At 43.9% G+C, this 23,654-nt stretch overlaps 1 protein-coding gene across 1 annotated transcript in view; it reads left to right on the top strand.

Moving 5' to 3' along the window:
• The window catches only part of nadsyn1 (NAD synthetase 1), a 75,792-nt gene extending 53,355 nt beyond the window's left edge, over nucleotides 1–22,437 (top strand). Inside the window, exons 14-22 of the mRNA XM_034229075.1 lie at nucleotides 553–721; nucleotides 2,540–2,675; nucleotides 3,841–3,947; nucleotides 8,826–8,957; nucleotides 11,566–11,635; nucleotides 12,061–12,189; nucleotides 12,845–13,021; nucleotides 20,702–20,786; nucleotides 21,995–22,437. Of these exons, the coding sequence (XP_034084966.1) occupies nucleotides 553–721; nucleotides 2,540–2,675; nucleotides 3,841–3,947; nucleotides 8,826–8,957; nucleotides 11,566–11,635; nucleotides 12,061–12,189; nucleotides 12,845–13,021; nucleotides 20,702–20,786; nucleotides 21,995–22,047 (1,058 nt within the window). The 3' untranslated portion in view covers nucleotides 22,048–22,437. The remainder of the gene's footprint in view (nucleotides 1–552; nucleotides 722–2,539; nucleotides 2,676–3,840; nucleotides 3,948–8,825; nucleotides 8,958–11,565; nucleotides 11,636–12,060; nucleotides 12,190–12,844; nucleotides 13,022–20,701; nucleotides 20,787–21,994) is intronic.
• The last annotated feature ends 1,217 nt before the right edge of the window (nucleotides 22,438–23,654 follow it).

Raw genomic sequence — 23,654 nt, 5'->3', positions numbered from 1 at the left:
TAAACTACCTCATGGCATCTTGTGCTCTGTCATAGCCTCAACAATGCACCAAGGCTGCCCCTCCTTAAGAGAGATAGCAGCAATACACAAGGCCCTACCTATGCGAGTGGAAAAGAGACAGTGAAAGGAGAAAACGATTAACTGTGTCAAAGGTTGAATACCTAAGCAAATTATTCCCTAATATCTTTAGATAGTTTGTTTCTAGATTCTTGGGGCCGAGTACGATAACTTAAGTTTTGTCCGCCGTGTTAAACATAAAAAATGTAAGGTCTTCCAGGTTTTTAAGTCCTTGAGGCAGTTTTGAATTTGATTTAGATGATTGGTTTCATCAGGCATGATATAATTTAGTATCATTCGCATAACAGTGAAAATGTACCGAGTGATTCCTTATAATATTGCCTAACATAAACAAGATTCTTCAAGCGTAGTGGAACGCCATATCCTTTCATGTTGTCTTGACGTTTGCTTTATTTTGCGGGTTTCGCCATTATGCCATGGAGCTAGTCTTTGTTTTTTTTATAAGATTCCTCCCTTTTTCCTCCCCTCTCTCAGAAAGCCAGGTGCTGGAGGACGTCCGCAGAGTGGTAGGGGAGGACACCTACTGTCCCCAGAGCCCTGAAGAGCTGTGTGGTCACATGTTCACCACCTGCTACATGGCCAGTGAGAACTCCTCACAGGACACATGCAGCCGGGCCAGAGAGCTGGCGAATCAGATCGGCAGGTAGGCGGGACTGCACTTACAGGGCTTTCTTAGAATACATTGTGAGATGCTACGTGCTGTAGCAACTAATAAGTGATGCAAATATGAGTTAATATTATCACAATCACTGTCATAATACTAGAGTGTGATACCAAAAAATATGCCTAAGTAAACGTCTTTTTTTGAAGTTTTATCAATTGTATGCAATGGGCAGAGATTTAAAGCATACTGAGGAAAAAAGAAAATGTTGGAAAATAACAATGTCTATGTTGAAGTGTCACCTTCTTGCTGTGAGACATGAAAGTGTTCATCTAACTCTTGGCAGGGTTATGAGCGGATTTCTTTTAGTAACAAGAAACTAAAAAGCTGTATGTTTGGTGTAACAATGTTTCCTTTACATGAACAATGACAGTGGACGGATGAGTTACCGACCGACCAGTAGGTAGCATGTTTACAATTCTTTATCAACCGAATTTAAGATAAATTGGAGTAAAGATTCCAGGAGCAAATTGTAAGATTACTGCCTCACAAGAAGGCTGAACAGGATACAAAAAATACAGTCTGAACATCATATATATAATTTTTTCAATCTATTTTTATTTATATCTTTATAAACAAGGACCGTGCATAGAATAACATTCATCTCAAAAACAGAAGAGATGGTTTATCGTACCATAGGTTAAACATCATTATTAATACAGGCCATTATATCATTATCATTTTGTATTAGGTAGTCTAATTATTTCCTGTAGAGTTTTTATTTCTTTTAAACATAAATATGTGTTCCCGGTGTGTAAGGAGACTCACTTAGTGTCAGAAAATAAAACCCTCTCTCTTTTCCTCCTTACCCACATCTCTAAAAATGGGGGTACAACGGAGCTGATCCACATTTGCTGCGTCATATCGACATTACTAAAATGTGGGCTGGCTTTACGTTGAACTCCTGGCCGTGGCCCAACCTATCGTCCCCATACACAGTCGCTAGCTGAATCCCCTCTCTCAGCTGTGTGTCTGTGTATTCAGCAGGATGTCTACGAGAGACCCTTAGAGTAAAGTTTAACAACAATATATATATATATATAAAATACATATAATGGCACTGTTCTAGCGGTAAACACTGAATAAAGAACATGTCAAGCTATGTGCTATATCAGAAACAATGTACGACTTGTTTTGGAAGTAATATGGTCTTTGTTTACATTAGCAAGCATCGCTAACACTCAGAGCTAACCTGTACTGGAGAGAATACGTGTAAAGAAGCCGGAAATAAAAGGTACTGTCCTTGTGGTAAACCCGCAAGAGAGAAAGCGTTTGAGCTCCATACTGTTTCAGAAATAACGCTTGATGTGGTTTGGAACATACTATGGCGTTTAATCACGGCAGCGTTTAGCTGAGTTTCTGCTGGTAGACAGCCTTCTTTTCACAGAGCTCACTGCTTACATGTGGAAGCTCAAAATGGGCGTGGCCAGCAGCAGCTCGGTTACATTTAAAGGACCAGACCCAGAATCAGCACTTTATTAACAGGGCTGAAATAGAGTGGTGCAGTGACGAGTCCTAAAACCCGGAAGTGAGTTAGCATTTTACCACTACCGGTTCCCTCCTCTCAGAGAACCCATGCGCAGTTTGCTTCCGGGTAAATACGTCATCCCTGCACCACTCTATAGAAGGGTATGACGTATGCTACAATTGTTGATCTGTTTGGTATTTTGAGCAAAACACTTCAGAGATATGTTTTGTATAGATATGGTCCTATAATATGTTGTTCAAATATAGCGTAATAGGTGAGCTTTAAAGTTGCTTTGAAATAAACATGTCATCCTTTTATCTATTTGTCTGCAGCACACACATGAATATTAACATAGATATGGCGGTGAAAGGCATTCTGGGTATCTTCTCCGTGGTTACTGGAAGCTGGCCAAAGTTCCGCGCTTATGGAGGCAGCCCCAGAGAAAACCTGGCTCTGCAGAACGTCCAGGTCAGACCCTCTCACACTGAGTTTCTCACCACTCCGCATACTGCATTCATTTTTTCCTTTACACAATTTATTGCTTTTCACTCGTGGTGTCTGTTAAGCTTTTTCCATCTATAAGTATAACCAGTAGGGATGGGTATCGAGAACCGGTACTAAGTCAGTACCGGTACCTGATTGGACAGTATTGGTATACCGTTAAGCCGCTGGACAAACGGTGCTGCTATCGGTATATGAATTACGCTACTTCCTTAGTTTAAACAATTCTGGTTGGTTGGGAACCCTCATCCCATGTGACGTATCCGGTTTGATTACCACTCTGATTGGCCACTGTGAATGCCCCTTGTCATCTCTCCTAACAGCGCTCTTATTATTGTGAGACTCCCGGGGGCAGACCATAGCAGGGGCGGATGCAACATCTTGCTAGAAACAGCGTCTCAAGGCTTCTTAACATTTAACAACCTAATAATGATGCATACCCTCTTAACGGGAAGAAACTCAGCTAACAGACGATATTAACCATTTGACCTACACGGAACAGAAGTCCAACACCAAGAGTCTAAATCAACACTTAGCAAAACGGGCTAACGGGGCTAATGGCTACTTTAGCACGTAACTGGCAAAAGTGATCTTTTCTACGTCATTTTAAACGGTTAATCCAATGTCTCTGTGTAACTTTAAAATGATTACTGATAATCCATCATTACAATTATAAATAATAAACACAATAAACGGATTATAATTGTTAGCCGACTGGAGCTTCTGGTTTAGGAGGTGCCCTAATTACCGCCCCCCTTCCAGAGACACACTGTCGAACACACTCATAACTGCTTGGTATGACATTGAAAATAATAAATACAAATAAATTACAATAAAATAACTGTTGTTTAATCTTCACATCTTGTAATCATGTCTATAATTTTGAGCACCAAATTATTGAAAAGTATCGAATCCTAACAATACCCATTCCTAATAAGCAGTGTCTATCCAGGCTAAAAATCCCTGTGTACCCACCAGGGGGAGTTTCTCCCACACACTGTAAAGGAGATGAACAGTCAGAGTCAGTGATGATATAATGATTGTTTTGACTAAGATTTAAGGAGCCACAGAAATGTCTCATCTTTAAAAGAAGTGTATGTGTGTGTGTGTGCGTGTGTGTGTGTTTTGGCAGGCTCGGGTCCGAATGGTCCTGGCCTACCTGTTTGCCCAGCTGGGTCTGTGGGCCCGGGGGAAACCGGGGGGACTGCTGGTGCTGGGTTCAGCCAACGTAGATGAGAGGTATTATTATTTACAAACCAAATCACAATAATGAATCATGAATGCACATACAGCCCACACTGTCCAGTTCTTTATTATATTAGTGTCATTAAAAAAAGTTTATGATGAATAGGACAGACCAATAAAATGTGACGTACAGAACCTGACATGATACATTTCATTCACCTTGAATAGGGGTGCCCACACTTTTTCAGCTTGGGAGCTACTTTTAAAATGACCAAGTCAAAATGATCTACCAACGTTAAAAATGCTAAACATATATTTATATATATATACCTTATGTTGGTGTACCTTGCATAACTGCATGAACCCGTATGGCACAATACAACTCGGTAAATGTTTGGTCATTACGTCAATTGTATACCCTTTCTTGGTAACACTTTATATTAAGGTACACAAATTAGCGATCAACTAGTTGTTAATTAACATGCATATTAGCAGTATATTGGCTATTTATTAGTCATTATAAAACACTTATTAATGCCTTATTCTGCATGACCATATTCTACAGCTAATAAGCCATTAGTTGAGAGTTTTTCCTCAATAACCCTCTAATTAGTGCTTATTTATTGCAAGTAAGGAAGGTGTTGTACATGAGTTTTGGTCTTGCTCTGCTCAATATGGGCCTAATAAGGCAGTAGTACCACAAGAATAGTAATTCTCCCATAATAACACTTAACAAATATGATCTATTCTTATGTAACAAGACATTAAACTATAAGTGTTAATTGTGTCTAAATAACTCAAAATTAGCTATTTATATCTAAGAACATGTTCCCTATTTTAAAGTGAAGTCTTGTTCATAACCAATAAGCTAGTAGTTTGACTCTAATTAGGTATTTCTATCTAAAATATGTTCCCTATTCTAAAGTGAAGTCTTGTTCATAACCAATAAGCTAGTAGTTGCAACAAATAAGCAGTAATTAGAGGGTTATTGAGGAAAAACTCTCAACTAATGGCTTATTACTTGTAGAATACGGTCATGTAGAATAAGGCATTAATAAGTGTTTTATAATGACTAATAAAGAGCCAATATACTGCTAATATGCATGTTAATTACTAGTTGATGGTTAATTTGTGTACCTTAATATAAAGTGTTACGCCTTTCTTTAGTAGATACATTGGAAGGCTAACTAGGTAATCAGCTCGCCGGTGAATTGCAGCTGGCGTGGTGAACTGCGTGTTAGAAAAGATGAGATCTCAGACTGGCTTACCTGTACGTCAATCAAGTGGCAAATGCCATAGTAAGGATGGATGATAGGCTAACTTTTTTTTTTTTTTTTCAATGCCGATCTACCCACACTACCTTTGCGATCACCTTTGGGCACCCCTGACCTTGAACATAACAAACCAAACCAGGATAAAACACGTCATCATTATTATTTTATTAACATCTGACGGTTTCTTTAACAGAAATTAGCATAATTGTTTGAGGACAATCTGCCGATTGCCCCTGCTGGCAAAACAAGATACAAAACATTTCTTTATTGTTTTTCCTCATGATATTTAATTCAAAATATTCACAAAAATATTACCTTTTCATTGAAGTAAAATTATTGAAAGAAAAGAAAAAGTTGACTTTAAATAAATATTTTTCTCCAAACATGTGTGCCACAATTATTGGCATCCCTAGAAAATCCTATGTTTAAAATCTAACCGAAGTATATTTCCAGTCATATTTTACATTTTTAGGTTCACCTGTTTGATTAGGAACTCTTAATTGGTCAACCATGACTTCCTGTTTCACTGGGGTATTAATATGAGGTGACACAGGCCAAAATTCCCTTTGTCATTCATCACTATGGGAATGACCCGAGAACACAGTGATGATCTGCGACGGAAAGTTATTGAGCTGCACAAATTAGGAAATGGATATAAGAACATTTTTAAACAGTTGAAAATGCCCATTTCCACTATCAGGGCAATAATTAAGAGGTTTAAAGCAACAGGAGATGTTAAGAATCAGCCTGCCAGAGGACGTGTGTGTACATTGACACCACACACAGTGAGGAGGATGGTTCGACTGGCAAAAGAATCTCCAAGGATCACAGCTGGAGAATTGCAGAGGCTAGCTTAGTCTTGGAGTCAGAGTCTCCAAAACGACCATCAGACGCCACCTACATCACCACAAGTTGTTTGGGAGGGTTGCCAGAAAAAAGCCATTGCTGTCATTTAAAAACAAACTAAAGCGCTTACAGTTTGCCAAACGTTACTGGGACATTGAATTGGATAGGGTTATATGTTCAGATGAGACCAAAATAGAGCTTTTTGGCAACAAACGTCAAAGGTGGGTTTGGACAGAAAGATAGCCATACAGAAAAGCACCTCATACCCACTGTGAAGTATGGTGGTGGATCTTTGATGTTGTGGGGCTTTTTTTTCTTCCAAAGGCCCTGGACATCTTGTTAGGATACATGGTATCATGGACTCTATCAAATACCAGCAGATATTAAATGAAAATAGCCTCTGCCCGGAAGCTTAAAATGGGCCGTGGTTGGACCTTCCAGGACAATGATCCGAAGCACACCTCAAAATCCAAACAAAAATTGTTTACCGACTACAGAATAAAGGTGCTAGTGAATAAATAAATAAATGTAAGTTTTTCGCACTCTCGCAGGAATATCTCCGCAATAGAGCGAGCTTAAGTTTCACTTTCGATTGCATGATATACTGTAGGCCAGCGCAACACCTTCGTCACACATGTTGCCACTTGTTTGTACCATTTTCTGGCGATTTATAATCTGTTCTAGAAAAACGATGTGTTTTTTAGGATTTCAAGAAGCATATGGATGTATGGATGTATTTTATGAACATTTATCCATGCTGAAAGTAGATTTAGATGTTTTAGGAGTGAGCCAGAGATTATTATCTAAGATATGCATCCAATGAAGCATTGCATGAAGTCTGTTGATGATCAGAGGCTGTTGTTGGGGCTGCATAAACTTTTTTTATTTTTGTTTTGTAGGCAGACCATGCAGGCCTGCCCAATCGTCACCAAGGTTCATGTTTTAATAGCATTTTTACAAAAAAAGCCCACGCGAGTCTAACATGTGAAAAAATTGCTTAGACCTCAGAGAGTTAGATTTGGGCCTGCAACCATAGTTTTACTGTTATGTACTGTTCATTGGTAAGCAGGCCTATTGTTTTTGGATATGTGTGGAGTTAGGTGGTCCGTGAGTGTTTTTTTATTGGTTAAGGCAGTGGTTCTCAAACTTTTTCTGTCAGAAAAAAAAAAGTCGGGCCCCCCCCCAACACAAGTCAGGCTCAGTGGCGGCGCCAGAGATTTATTTTTGGGGTGCTGTGGGGTAGCTTGACGTTTCATAGAGGGTGCTCAAACATTTAGGGTTTCCCATTAATGTACCGGTCGCTACAGTGGAATGTTCTACTGCAACACTCCCCACGCAAATACACAGTGTACCCGCGACTGTTACAATGAAGGCTCGATAATCAGCTCACGGCATAGGTGTAAGCAGGGGTAGAGTGCTATTTTTGGGGAGTAGCCCTATTTTTGGGGAGTGGCCCTAACATAGGGGGGTCCGGGGGCATGTTTCCCCGGGAAGATTTATTTTTAAATATTGAAGTTAAATGCATCAATCTGGTGCACTTTGAGAGCAACATGAAGAGCATATGGATACCTCTCTCAACACCCATATGAAACAGAACTGTAAACAGATTTACTTTTTCTTTATGGATATTTTACAAATCACCCTTTTAAACTTTATTCTTGTTTTACTGTCATATAGTATTTCATACCTGTTTTTCATTTATTCTCCTATTTTTTTATAACTATAATGATCATATAAATGTGTGCCTCGGAAATAATTGTTTACATTAATGGTGACCAAAACGTTTGAGACCCACTGAGATAACACTGAGAGTCCTTTAGCTCACTGAGTCTCTCAGTCTGACAGGAGAGGACTCTCCTCCACTTTGTTGTTGAAAAAACTCTTTATATCCGTTAGCGTAGCTCGCTAGCACCAGAAGCTAACAACAACGATCTCCAGTACCGGTGCGCTCTCTCTCGCTCGCGCACACAAAATGGATCGTTCCATACACACACAGAGCCAAGCTTGAATGAAACACAGAGACCCAGACATAATAGTACTGTACTGTATCATATTATTTTCGAATCAATAATTTTTCAAATTATGATTTTTTTTAAAATCTTTTTTTCCTCCTGATCTCTCGCGCCCCCCCCCCTGTCATGCCTCTGCGCCCCCCCAGGGCGCAACAAATAACAATAGTAATAATACATTATTATAATAATACAAGCGAAGGAAGTTTCTCTTCTCTCATGTACTTTTTTCTTTTTACATAGTAACTGTATGATTCACCATCGCAAAATCTGACATGACTCAGATTCAGATTGTACAGATCAGGTCCCATGCTACAGTGTTTGCCATGCAATAGGTCATCTTTGAATTTCTTATTTGATCAATGCTTCAGGGAAAATGTATGTTCAGCAACCAATATTTAAACACATACAGGCAAACACACGTCCTGGTAGCTTACTTGGTAAATGTTTCATAACCTCACATCATCATGGGGAGGTTAAGTGATTGCGGCGGTGATAACATGCAAACACGTGTTTCAGTTATAAATAAACATGCAGTATTTTAAAGTCTGAGTTTGAAGGATTATCCTCTTAAACCGGCCCTGTCATGTCATTAACTTACCTAAAACAACAGACGCCCCCCCCCCAGTGCTTTTCTGTTAGCTTTCTGCTAACAGACATTAGCTTTACATCAGAACTGTTAATTTGCTAAACAGTACTAATGAAACCATGTGAGTCTAGCTAAAGCCAAAGATAAATGTTCTTTTGTTTTGTAGAGAAATATCACAGCCAAATTTCTCTCCTGAATAACTCTTCCTGCTCAGTCTGACAGGCTACTTCACGAAGTATGACTGCTCCAGTGCTGACATCAACCCCATAGGAGGCATCAGCAAGACGGACCTGAAGAGCTTCCTTCTGTTCTGTGTAGAGCACTTCCATCTCCCCGCCCTCAGAGGGTAAGCTGTTAGCACTGAAAACACACACACACACACACACACACACACACACACACACACACACACACACACACACACACACACACACACACACACACCTAACAGAGGGAGGGGTTAATAGGCTAAATAAGAAATTAGGCTTATTTTATCACCCGTTCACTAAACACTTCAGATGTACAAGTAAAGGTACCTCCAGGATTTATGGGGAATATGTTAAAACACCAGCTTGAGAAACGTAATGGTGTTGCCAAGATTTGACATTAGATTCAAGATTTATTGTCATATCATATTCACAACGACGATATGGTAACGCCTGCCAGGCGGCAGCAGACAGAACAGTTTGTTGCTGGGGTGATGGGAGTCTTTGATAATCCTGAGGGCTTTCTTCCTGAGCCACTGGGATTAGAGGTCCTCCATGGAATGGCAGCTCCGTCCTGTAGAGTCTTACGGTTGAGGGCGGTGCAACTGCCATACCAGGCCGTGATGCAGCCAGACGGGATCCGCTCGTCTGTGGACCTGTTTGCTCTGTAGGCAAACTGCAGGGGGTCCAGATAGTCAGGGAGGGAGGAGGTGATGAATGATTTGACTAATCGCTCAAAGCACTTCATTATGATGGAGGTGAGTGCTACTGGGCGGCAGTCATTGAGGCTGGTGATTATTGTCTTTTTGGGGACAGGAACGATGGTGGAGTGTTTGAAGCATGTGGGGACTACAGACTGCAGCAGGGACCTGTTGAAGATGTCTGTGAACACCTCTGCCAGCTGAACTGCACACACCCTGAGAACACGGCCAGGGATGCCATCAGGTCCAGGAGCCTTGTGTGGGTTAACCCTTTTAAAGGATTTGCACACATCTGCCCTGTTTAAAACAAAATGGCAGGGCTCCTGGTCCTTCTGTGCCTCCACAGCCTGGCTGCTCTCAAAACGTGCAAACAAAGTGTTCAGCTCATCTGGGAGAGAGATGCGCACACACTGAGTCCCCCAGCACCACCCGCTGCTCCTTTGTAGTCAGTCACTGTCCTTAGTCCCGCCCACATGTCAGAGCCTCTGAAGTCAGACTCTACCTTTTCTTTGTAGTGTCTCTTTGCACTGCTGTGTCATGTCATTCAGTTGACATTTATCCATAGCAGACATGCCTGCTCGAGCAGTTTGGGGTTAGGTATTGTAACTGCAGAAAAGTGATATACTGTAGCTGTGTCAGATACATTTTTACAAAATCCCCTGGAGGTCTGTTGCAGAGTAAAAGCAAAAGTGTTTGTTGCTGGTTTGAAACTCTGTGACTCTACAGCGAGCTTCCTCTCCACAGTTCTTCAGCACTGTTCAAATAAACCTACCATGAAAATGATAGACTGTTAATTTCTTTGTAAGTGGGCAAACTTACAAAATCTGCAAGGAATCAAATACTTATTTCCTCCACTGTATATAACACATCATTTGTTTGTTATCTTTTACTTTTAGATGATAATAATAATAATAATCAAGCTTATTTATTAGCGCACTTTTCATTCGTGTAAACAAAACTCAAAGTGCTACAGAGTAAAAAGGGTGAAACAAAACAATTAAAACAATTAAAACAACAGAATAAAAGCAGTGACATGTATGCCGGCATGGCAAAATGTGGGGGTTTGATAATTCTAGTAAAAGGCTATTCTAAAAAGATGCGTTTAACGCCTTTTTTAAAGCATCCACAGTCTGTGGTGTCCTCAGCTGGTTTGGGAGGGCACTCCACAGTCTCGGAGCAGCGGAGCAGAAGGCTCGGTCTCCCATGGTTTTCAGTTTGGTCCTGGGGGGAAGGAGGAGGTTTGCCTTTTCAGAGCGTACGTTCCTCGTGGAGGTTTGTGGGGTGAGGGAGCATTTCCATGTATGCACTGATGAGTGAAGAGGGTGATTTTGTAGTCAATCCTGAGTGAGATCGGGAGCCAGTGCAGTGATTGGAGGATGGGTGTGATGTGTTCGTACTTCCGCACTCTCATCAGGATCCTTGCAGCGCTGTTTTGGATGTATTGCAGCTTCTGGATGTTCTTGCTAGGAATCCCGATGAGAAGTGCGTTGCAGTAGTCCAGCCTGGAGGAGACAAAGGCGTGGACAAGCTTTTCAGCATCTGGCAGACTGAGTGTGGGGCGGAGTTTAGCAATATTTCTCAGGTGGTAGAAAGAGGTCTTGCATGTTTGTTTGATGTGGGCCTCAAAGGTCAGGTGAGGATCCATTTTAACTCCCAGATTGGTAACCGTTGGTGAGAGTGGAATGTTCTGACCGTAGAAGGTGATGCTGGTGATGGAGGATGAACGGACCTGGTGTGGAGTACCAACTAGAATGGCTTCAGCCTTGGAGCTGTTTAGCTGAAGTAAGTTGTGCTTCATCCACACCTTTATCTCCTCCAGGCATGTTGTTATTGTGGATGATGGCAGAGGTGCAGAGGGGGTTGGGTTGGCTCTGATGTAGCTGTGTGTCATCAGCATAGCAATGGAACGATATTCCATGCCGGATGATGATAGTGACACATGTGTTACCAAGAACAAACTGCAGCACATTTATACACAATGTTTATTTGAAGTACATGTTTGAATGTTGAGGTTTGATGTCAGAGCTGCTGTGTGTTTCCTCTGCAGCATCCTGGCTGCTCCGCCCACCGCCGAGCTGGAGCCTCTGACAGACGGCCAGGTGTCGCAGACAGATGAGGTCAGAACGGCAAACATTTCTATAGATCTTTATAATAAAAGAACCAAACTTCCAATACTGCAGGTCAGCTGGTGAATAGCTGTTACAAACTATATTTCACATATTAGTAAATTACTGCACATCAGTCAATTAGGGAAGAAAAAACACTTTAGAGGCAAATAATTGAAACATTTTAATAATGATTGGACTCTAGGCTAACTGAAGTTTTACAAACAGAGCTGGAGGAGAAGGAAGTAGTGTATTCCATTTGTTCACTTTTATGAAAGGAAAGATGAGTAGGAAAAGTCATTTTGTTTTTAATTCTGTAAAATACAAATAAGTATATTTGAAAGATTCAAGCCACTTAAAATCTGTAACACCAGATGTTGATCTCCATAAGCAGCCACATATACATTTTTCATCCATCTCTCTCCGAACACCCCCAGGCAGACATGGGGATGACCTACTCAGAGTTGTCTGTGATTGGACGGCTGAGGAAGATCTCTAAGTGTGGCCCCTTCAGTATGTTCTGTAAACTCATCCACACGTGGAAGGACGTGCTGTCACCCACAGAGGTCAGTCAATACGTCACAGTGCGGGACATTTTTCTGTGTTGTGCCTTTTATTTATTTTTTATAAATTCAGACATATTAAAGAACAGCAGACAACTTCAGGCCCGGTGGGGGGGCCATGTCTGTGCCCTTTTGAACTTTTTTGTTATAACCATTTAAATTATTTAGAATAAACTGGAATAGTTGTAGCAACAACACTACATTCAAATGATGCTAGTTCTACAATAGGATCAGATAATACAATGCAATTGATAACTTTTTAGGAAAAATTGAGGATTTTATCTCACATTTGTAAGAATATTACTAGTATATTTATATAAAAATGTATTAATAACAGCTACACATGAATCAACCCGACAATGTTTGTATTATAACTCCTAATATCGTTTGATAACTCTTAATCTTGCGGTATGATAACTTAATAATAAAGATTGATTACACCCAATAATACTGATTAGAGATGATCAGCCTAAATAACACAGTTGAGAGCTCATGACTTTAGCTGCTGGAGTTAAACTTAGCTTGATGGTGTCGGAGCTTTAAAGGTGCTTAAAAGTTGAATGAGAAACTTCTGCAGCCATACACTAATAATAATACATATTGTGGATTAAGCAGATATTTAGCCTCATCAACATCAATGTACTGTCACTTTCTTCAGGTGGCCCAGAAGGTGAAGCACTTCTTCCGGATGTACTCGATGAACCGCCACAAGATGACCACAGTGACGCCGTCCTACCATGCAGAGAGCTACAGCCCCGACGATAACCGCTTTGACCTCCGACCTTTCCTCTACAACACACGCTGGACCTGGCAGTTCAGGTGCATCGACAAACAGGTATAAATAAGTGTCTGTCTCCACAGACAAGTGCCAGCATCTCTTCCAATCATTTACAACGAGGACTGAGTGCATGCCTCAAGAGAAAGCACGTCACCAAGCTGCTGTTTTGAGAGCGCACCGTTAGTTTGTGTGGGCGCTCCAAGTGCTTAAAGTTGCAAATATTTAAACAGCTCTATGGATGTAGAACGTGTGGTGAACCTCATTCATACAAAGTGTGAGCATAAATACAAGCACCATCGTAAGACATAACAAAAAGATTCGGAGAAATGTTGACTGTGTGACTGAAACTTGGGTATTCGTCCCGATGCTAACATTACCCCCGCTGAGTAAGTATTAATAGTATTAGCTGTATTGTTAAGGTACAACAAAAAATATCCATTAATTTGAGCTCAATTTTAGCTGACTATTTGAACTGTTTATCTATTACATTTTTGGATTCTTGTATCACATTCCCGCATCGTTTCTGAACATCTTTAGATCACCAGTGGATTTAGTTAACGACCGACAGGTGTGTTCAAAGTTCAAAGCTCCTCTCCCTTCTAGCCGTGATGTCACCCACTCTAAGGCTGGAGCCACACAGAGACGATAACGAAAACAAACCGAATTCGATATCAAAAAAGTCTTCCGTCCACACGAGACAGCTCGACCCGCTGGAGACGCTGTAGTACATATGCCGGGCCTGTAAGTGGCGCTGTACTTCCTCCACAAAATACACCAAAAGCAGCGAAGAAGACCCCCGAGCATGGTTGCCCTTCTGTTAATTCTCCGCGGTTTTATCAACATGTAGTTCATGTAGTTCTCCATGTCCACTTGTTGCTGATGGTTGTGGTAGAGGAGCTGTAGATTCTGCACTAACATCTGTAGCATGGTCAGTAGCTACTGACAGCATGGTCAGTAGCTACTGACAGTAGCTACTGACCATGCTACAGCAGTGAGCAGCAGAGGTGGGGAGAGGCGGGGCTATGGCTTCATCGTTATCAGGAAATTATCGTATGGGGCGTACACACGGAGCCGTTTGGCCCTCCAGAGCATTGCGTCCGCAGATCTACCCACCTTGGGACCCGTTATCGTTATCTGCGTTTCCCTGTCGGCCTCGTGTGGCAGAACCGTCTATAACAGCGGTTTTCAAAGTGTGAGGCGCGCCTCCCTGGGGGGCGCCAGAGAGCTTCAGGGGAGGCGCAGCGTGAGAAACAAATAACGAGAACAAGATGAGTAAGTGTCACTTGCACACTTTTGGCTGTCTGTGGAGACCGAGTTCCCCCAACTCGCCAACAACTGCTGTAAAAGTGCTCATTCCCTTCACCTCCACCTACCTGTGTGAGTGCAGGATTTCCGCATTGACTTTGATCAAAAGCAAGTACCGGTCAAGGCTGCAGCCAGAGGATGATCTGCGTTTATTCCTGTCTACGTTGCATCCCCGCCAGAGTCCTGCACGGGTTTCAAGACCCACTCCCGCCCCGTACCCGCGATGTGCAATACCGAACCCGCCCCGCCACCCGCACATATTGCCAATTAGTTCCGCAAACCGACCCGTCGGCACAAGATCCGCAAACCGACCCGAACCTGCATATCCTATGAGCAGTGAAAACATGCAATTATTAACACACGCAGTTGCATATTTGGCTCAAAAAACGTGGGATGTTGGTTATTTTCTCCATCTAGGATGACACCAAAAGCCTCCCTGACGTTGGATTTCGCTCTGGAGGGAGAATTATTTACAATGCTGTTGCTGTATTCTCCGCTAGAGAGCTTCACCTCAGCCATTTCGAATGTGGCGCGCTCAGCAGCAGATTGATGCGGTGCAGAGGTTATGATTATGCGCGGTCCCACGGGGGAGAGGTCTGAGGAATCTTTAAATATAAAATTATTATTATTTAAATACATTTATTATGGAACACAGTTCAAAAGACCTCATGAAAGAAAAACTAAGAAGTGAGGATACCCGGCCCGGAGGAAGCCCGGGGTCCCCTTCTGGAGCCAGGCCCAGAAGGAGGACTCGTCGGCGAGCGTCTGGTGGCCGGGCTTGCCACGGAGCCCGGCCGGGCCCAGCCCGAAAAGGCAACGTGGGCAACACCTCCGCTTCTCCGTCCCGCGGGCCCACCACCTACGGGAAACATCGATGGGGTCGGGTGCGCTGCCAGAAGGGTGGCAGTGAAAGCGGAGGGTCTCGACGGACCAGACCCGGGCGACAGAAGCTGGCTTTGGGGACGTGGAACGTCACCTCTCTGGGGGGGAAGGAGCCGGAGCTTGTGCGGGAGGTGGAGCGTTACCAGTTGGATCTGGTTGGGCTCACCTCTACTGCACAGCGTCGGCTCTGGAACCTTACTTCTGGATAGGGGTTGGACTCTATTCTTCTCCGGAGTTGCTCAAGGTGTGAGGCGCCGGGCGGGTGTGGGGATACTCACAAGTCCCCGGTTAGGTGCTTCGTTGTTGGAGTTTACCCCAGTGGACGAGAGGGTCGCCTCCCTACGCCTGCGGGTTATGGGGGGGAAAACTCTGACTGTTGTGTGTGCTTATGCACCCAACAGCAGTTCAGAGTATACGGCCTTCTTGGAGACCCTGGAAAGAGTCCTGTATGGGGCTCCTGAAGGGGACTCTTTAATCTTGCTGGGAGACTTCAACGCACATGTGGGCAATGATGGAGACACTTGGAGGGGCGTGATTGGGAGGAACGGCCCCCCTGATCTGAACCGGAGTGGTGGTTTGTTACTGGACTTCTGTGCTAGTCATGGATTGGCCATAACAAACACCATGTTCGAACATAAGGATGCTCATAAGTGTACGTGGTACCAGAGCACCCTAGGCAGAAGGTCCATGATCGATTTCGTTATCGTATCATCGGACCTGAGGCCGTATGTTTTGGACACTCGGGTAAAGAGAGGGGCGGAGTTGTCAACTGATCACCATCTGGTGGTGAGTTGGGTCGAGTGGCGGGGGAAGCCTCTGGATAGACCTGGTAAGCCCAAACGTGTAGTTCGGGTGAACTGGGAACGTCTGGAGGAGGCCCAAGTTCAGGAGGCCTTCAACTCACACCTCCGGCGGAGCTTTTCGGGCATTCCTGTGGAGGTTGGGGACATTGAACCAGAGTGGTCGGTGTTCAAAGCCTCTATTGCCGAAGCCGCGGCGGGGAGCTGTGGTCTCAAGGTCCTAGGTGCCTCAAGGGGCGGTAACCCTCGAACCTCCTGGTGGACACCGGTGGTCAGGGAAGCCGTCCGACTGAAGAAGGAGGCCTTCAGGGATTTGTTATCCCGGGGGACTCCCGAGGCAGTTGCAAGGTACCGACAGGCCCGAAGGGCAGCAGCCTCATCCGTGGCCGAGGCAAAGCAGCGGGTGTGGGAGAAGTTCGGAGAAGACATGGAGAAGGACTTTCGGGCGGCACCAAAGTTGTTCTGGAAAACTGTCCGACATCTCAGGAGGGGGAAGCAGGGGACCATCCAAGCTGTGTACAGTAAGGATGGGACGTTGTTGACCTCAACTGATGGAGTGTTAGGGCGTTGGAAGGAACACTTTGAGGAACTCCTGAACCCGACAACTCCGCCCTCTATGTTAGAGGCAGAGCTGGAGTATGACGGGGGATCAACACCAATCTCCCGGGGGGAGGTCACTGAGGTCGTCAAACAACTCCACAGTGGCAAAGCCCCGGGGGTGGATGAGATCCGCCCGGAAATGCTGAAGGCTCTGGGTGTTGAGGGACTGTCATGGTTGACACGTCTCATCAACATTGCGTGGAAGTCGGAAACAGTACCGAAGGAGTGGCAGACCGGGGTGGTGGTCCCCCTTTTTAAAAAGGGGGATCAGAGGGTGTGTGCCAATTACAGAGGCATCACACTACTCAGCCTCCCCGGGAAAGTTTACTCTAAGGTACTCGAAAGGAGGGTCAGGCCGATTGTCGAACCTCAGATTGAGGAGGAACAATGCGGATTCCGTCCTGGTCGTGGAACGACAGGATCAGCTTTTTACTCTCGCAAGGATCCTGGAGGGGGCCTGGGAATACGCTTATCCGGTCTACATGTGTTTTGTAGACTTGGAGAAGGCGTATGACCGAGTTCCCAGGGAGTTACTGTGGGAGGTGCTGCGGGAGTATGGGGTGAGGGGGTCTCTACTCAGGGCCATCCAATCTCTGTACTCCCAAAGCGAGAGCTGTGTCCGGGTCCTCGGCAGTAAGTCGGACCCATTTCCGGTGAGGGTTGGCCTCCGCCAGGGCTGCGCTTTGTCACCAATCCTGTTTGTAATATACATGGATCGGATTTCGAGGCGTAGTCATGGGGTAGGGGGTCTGCAGTTCGGTGGACTAAGGATTGCACCACTGCTTTTTGCAGATGATGTGGTTCTGATGGCTTCATCGGTCTGCGACCTTCAGCACTCACTGGATCGGTTCGCAACCGAGTGTGAAGCGGCTGGGATGAGGATCAGCACCTCCAAATCTGAGGCCATGGTTCTCAGCAGGAAACCGATGGACTGTCCACTTCAAGTAGGGAATGAGTCCTTACCCCAAGTGAAGGAGTTCAAGTATCTCGGGGTCTTGTTCTCGAGTGAGGGAACAATGGAGCGTGAGATGGGCCGGAGAATCGGAGCAGCGGGAGCGGTACTGCAGTCGCTTTACCGCACCGTTGTGACGAAAAGGGAGCTGAGCCAGAAGGCAAAGCTCTCTGTCTACCGGGCCATTTTCGTTCCTACCCTCACCTATGGTCATGAAGGATGGGTCATGACCGAAAGAACGAGATCGCGGATACAAGCGGCCGAGATGGGTTTTCTCCGCAGGGTGGCTGGTGTCTCCCTTAGGGATAAGGTGAGAAGTTCGGTCATCAGGGAGGGACTCGGAGTTGAGCCGCTCCTCCTTCGCGTCGAAAGGAGCCAGTTGAGGTGGTTCGGGCACCTAGTTAGGATGCCACCTGGGCGCCTCCCTAGGGAGGTGTTCCAGGCACGTCCAGCTGGGAAGAGACCAAGGGGTAGACCTAGGACCAGGTGGAGGGATTATATCTCTTCGCTGGCCTGGGAGCGCCTTGGGATCCCCCAGTCAGAGCTGGTTGATGTCGCCAGGGAAAAGAAAGTTTGGGGCTCTCTGCTGGAACTGCTACCCCCGCGACCCGACCACGGATAAGCGGAAGAAGATGGATGGATGGATGGAACACCCGCGACCGGAACCGCATCTTCTTTGTTTTACCCAGAACCGAACCCGGAAAAAAATATTTGAAAAATTACCACCCGCAAATCACTTTTTTTGCGGGTCACCCGTCGGGTTCCCCGACCCGATGCAGGATTCTGATCCCCGCATCATCCGCCTGTGCGCATCAAAGACGCAGACTCATTGTTCCCATTAAAGTAGGGGTGAGTGATAAGGAGGCCAAGTTGACGTTCAGTGTGTTGCCGGGAGCATATAAGGATTTATCCACGATCTTGAAAATGTAAAAAATGTAGTGTTCAAAACATAAAGATAAAATGGTTTTAAAAAGTTATTATTTAATGTTTTAAGGAGGTGATGCTACTCAGCCAATCAAATCGGTGCAGGCAGTGATTAATTTCAAATGGTGCTCAAAAAAGAGAAAGGTAGACAGCGAAAACAGAGCATTTAATGACATTTTCTCTTACTGGACCTTTTTGAAATGCAATTGAATACCCCTGCATTATAGCAACAACAATAATAATAATAATAATAGCAATAATAATTGGGTGGTGGGGCGCGGCTGTTCTTATGTTCTCTGAGAGGGAGGCTCACCTTCCCACACTTTGAAAACCCCAGGTCTATAAGATAGAGAACTGTAGCGGATACGACCCGTTTCGTGGCTGCAGCCTAAGTCTTAACCAGCTCTCCAGTTCATTCCTATGGGGCAAATGATCGCAGTTTTCTGCAATTTGCGTGAAAACGGCTAGGCGAATCTCTTTATAAAAGAAATAGCAACCCGATCCCGGTCATTCCGCACGTTTTTATGTGTTTTTTGTGTGTTTCGTGTCAACGCTGCCGGACGAGTAGCATGACAACATTTGTGGCGGAAGAAGGAGAATAAGATCAGATGAGATAAGTATGTTGAATACTATATTGTGTGGCTTCGCCAGTCACACAGAATGAAGATATGTGTAATGGGAATGGGAAGCTTGAGGATAAGGACCCATACACCAAACACATTTATTTTTATTTTTGGTAGTGTTGATGGCAAGGTTGTTGTCAGCAGACCATGTTGTTAGAAGCTAAACCTCCTCCCTGTAGGCTGACTCATCGCTGTGACTGATAAGGCCGAACACTGTGGTGTTGTCTGCAAACTTAATGAAGGCACGGGAGGCATGAACAGGAATTAAGTCATGTGTGAAGAGGGAGTAAAGGAGTGGGCTGAGCACTCAACTCTGTGGAACGCCACTGTTCAGGCTCAAGGCGTTTCTGTTTGAAGCTGTGATGTAGATAGAGTTTATTTAGTTTCGCGTTAAGTTTTGATTTTGCAAGACATGTAAAGTATGTTGTATTTTAGCTTTATCTTGTCTGGCAGCAGTGACTCAGTCTGTAGGGACTTGGCCTTGGAACCGAAGGGTCGATGGTTCAAGTCCCAATCGGACCAACATTACGGAGTGTGGACTGTTAGGTCCCACTCTTGACCTAACAATCAACATCGGCACCTCAGTTGTTTCCCTGACTCAGACTGCAAGGAATCTGGGTGTGACCCTAGATAACAACCTGTCCTTCACTGCAAACATCGCTGCTACAAACCGTTGCTGCAGATACACGCTTTACAACATCAGGAAGATACGTCCCCAGCTGACTCAGAAAGCGACTCAGGTTCTGGTCCAGGCTCTCGTCATCTCACGCCTAGACTACTGCAACTCCCTCCTGGCTGGTCTACCTGCATGTGCCATCCGACCTCTGCAGCTCATCCAGAATGCAGCGGCTCGTCTGGTCTTCAACCTTCCTAAATTCTCCCACACCACTCCGCTCCTCCGCTCCCTTCACTGGCTTCCGGTAACTGCTAGAATCCACTTCAAGACACTGGTACTTGCTTACCATGCTGCGAATGGATCTGGCCCTTCCTACATCCAGGACATGGTTAAACCGTACACCCCAGCGCGTGCACTACGCTCTGCATCAGCCAAACGACTCGTTGCGCCCTCGCTGCGAGGGGGACCCAAGTTCCCATCGGCGAAAACACGTGGGTTTGCTGTCCTGGCTCCAAGATGGTGGAATGAGCTCCCCATTGACATCAGGACGGCAGATTGCTTGCACATCTTCCGGCGCAAACTGAAAACTCATCTCTTTCGACTCCACTTCGAGCGTTAGAACTATTAACGAAGCACTTTTATACTAATAAAGGACTGGCTTACCTAAAGCCAGTTGAGTAGCACTTGAAATGTTTGGCTCTATGAAACCTGATGTACTTATATGATTCTGTTTTCTTCAAGGTTGTGTCTTCCTGGTCGAATGTACTTATTGTAAGTCGCTTTGGATAAAAGCGTCAGCTAAATGCAATGTAATGTAATGTAATGTTAGCTGGAGAGGTGCCAGTTCAACTCCTGGGCACTGCCGAGGTGTCCTTGAGCAAGGCACCCCACCCCCAACTGCTCCCCGGCTCTGGAGAACTGGCAGCTGTTTCTATGTCTAAAGGTCCTGTTTGTGCATGTGTGAGTGCATGCAGTGGAAAACAGAATTTCCCCTGATATAATCCTTATCTTTACTTCAATTGTATTCTTATTCAGATCCCGGTGCTGAGGGTTCCACTGCTGGTCACTGCAGCTGGAGGAGAGGATGCAGCCTCTGAAGTGGAACCTTCTAAAACAGAAGGTGGGGATCCTGGTTGCGGTTATTAGTTAAGAAATTTAGTTTTTCTTTAGAGAACATTAATTTATTGGTTCATAAATGAGTCCTCAAACCCGGTAGTGAGTTAGCATTTTAGCCCTTCCTGTTCCCTCGCCTCAAGATCAATTTGTTTTTGGTTAGAGGTTTGAAATAGGATGTGAGGTAACACAAACTGTTTTATTCTACAAGATGAAAAAAGTCAGTAAATACCCCACTGGTGGATGTCTGAAGCTCCTAAAAACAACGGTTGCTAACAAGTATCTAAATGAGACGTCATTAGCTTAGCACTGGTGATGTGAAGTCATGAGATTATCCTTCTGAACAAACGTGAAAGTATCATAAACGTGTGTTTGCCAAAGGTCTTATTTTCTGCAATATTCCAAAACCCAATGGAAAAATCCCATTGCTTTTTGCTGATGCAGCCCTTGTGATCCTAACTCTCAGGTCAGGCTACAAAAATACGTCATCACGGCACCACACTCTTTTCCTGTTTCTTTATTTGTACTTCAGTTGCTAGTGTTTGAGTTCCATCGTTTCTGTTAAGCTAGCTTAGCATGAGTCAGGTTTCGTTAAGTTCTTCTATGGCAGGAGTGTCCAAACTCCGGCCCATTTTTAAACGGCCCTCAGCTAATTCAAATGGTATAATGAAATAAGGCCCACAAATTAAACTTGTGCTTGTCATATATTGTACTAATTAAATATATATGTACAAATATATCACAGTATTCATGTGTGCCCACTTTTGAAATATATTCAATCAATTAAAGTTGGAAACAATTTCAAACGAATCTTAGTTGATATAAAAAGCCCAATCCTTTATTTGCATAACAAATCTTTTTATAAGAAATCTGAAGCTTCTGTTTTAAGCCATGAGCTGAAAACTAAATATGAAACCCTGTGGAGAGCTGTGATGTAAGCTGTTGTGTTTCTTACAGCATTTTCAAGTATCAAGCTTAATTTACCTACATTTGATTGATTTTGCTAACTTATAACTTAGCATATACCTCACCTCTAGTGAGGGGCCCAGCCCTTCTTATATTTTTCTGTATGTGGCCCTCGGTGAAAAAAGTTTGGACTCACCTGTTCTATGGGCTCAGAACTTCATTACAACTGTTTAAAATAGTTTTTGGTTGAATAAAACCCTGTGGTTCCTCTAACCCGCCAACTCCAGTGTTTCCTCTCCTTCCCCACAGGTACCGTGTCCCGGCTGGCAGCAAACACCCTGAACCAAAAAGTTCTTCAGTAAAAGTAATAAAACTCTGACTGGTGGAGAAGACCATTTGTTACCATTTGTGATGACTTTGTACTGTGCTAACAAGCACATGAGCCCATAGAACAGGCGTGTCCAAAACTGTGCTAACAAGCAGGGAGAAGAAGAACTGTTGTGTGTAAAGAAGCTTTGTTCTACCTCAGCCTGTTTCCCTTTGTATCAGCTGACATGCCGTCACTCCAAAGCTTTACCAAGTGGCATTGGAGCATTTTAAATCTCTCTTTTGTATAGTCACTTTTGTCAACATATTTAATCAAGGCCTAGGAAATAGTGTCTTCTCCACCTCTCTGAAGCTCATATGTACCAACTAGAATAAACATCTTAGAATAACTTGAACTTTGTGAATAAACCCTGTTCACAGTTTGAGCCTGATGTATCCTGTATGTGAGGAAGTGAATATATCTACTACTTTTGGAAATGGTTCAAATGGTTTGCACCGCGATCATTGTTTAACATTAGGGCTCTGCACAGGTCATAATTGTTGAGGAAACTTCTGTGTAGCTATGCAGTGGGAGTCACCGACTCAGGAAGGAGACACGGTAGGAGCAGTAGCTTTGATGTCAAACACTGATGGTTTATTTGGAGTTACGGCCGGAGGATTCACATCACAAGTCCAAGAGCCAGAGGTTCTGACTTCACGGTAGAGTTGCCACATCAATTCTGGAGAGCCTCTCTCTTGCCAGCCCATTTAACTGGTTCCACAGAGAGTCATCAACATGTTTTGATAGGATAGCTTTAGATAGTTTGGGCACACTAAGTTACCAGCTTCCGCCACTTATGGCCTTGGATATGTCATGCCCTGGAGTCCTCAGACAACAGAGAAGGAAGTATCCCAGTGTACCCACAATACAGACCATCTGTGACCCAGTATTGACCGGTCACAGAATGGGAACAATAACATTATTGGCTGAAGCAGCCTGTGTCCTTAAAGAAGGTAAACAGACATCAAGGTTTGTCCTGTATGTTACATCTTGGCGTCTTATGATAATTATTTCCACAACAGTCCTCTCTTTTTATCATTTATGATAACCTAAAAACATTAGTCTAATAATAATTTGGTCAATAATTAACTCAATAGGCGTCTCCAGATTCGAGTGTGGTCTCACCTTACATTAATTACATCACAAAGTAGAATAAGATTGAAACATTCAATCACAATGATTGATACAGCCAATCATAATAGGAAAAATCATCTCTCATCAGTGGTTTGATCATCTTTTGTCAAAAGCATAATAATGAACACACATAAAACACAGGTGCACAATGGCTAAATATTTGTTTTAAACTAATGTCTTTTATAATTTACCATTAGTTAATTGCATTCATCAAACTATAAAATCAAAACCAGCTTGCCGCTTTAAAGATTTACTTGAAGGCAATCACTAGTCAAAAGCATTTTAAAACTCAGGATCGTAAGAGATCCAGCTAAAAATTCACAGTTAGAGTATAGAATTCACACTGGTGATTTGATCAATCTGTAATCTGCAAAAGTGCAGTGTCCTCAATTTTAGGATTACTTTTACGTTTACTTAAATACGCTTTAGTCAAGAGTAAGGCACTTAGTGAAATCAATACATTCATTT

This window comes from Gymnodraco acuticeps, unplaced genomic scaffold, assembly GCF_902827175.1.
Source record: "Gymnodraco acuticeps unplaced genomic scaffold, fGymAcu1.1, whole genome shotgun sequence".
Lineage (NCBI taxonomy): Eukaryota > Metazoa > Chordata > Actinopteri > Perciformes > Bathydraconidae > Gymnodraco > Gymnodraco acuticeps.
The sequence above is the reverse complement of the archived record's forward strand: the minus strand, read 5'-3'. Positions and strand labels throughout refer to the sequence as shown.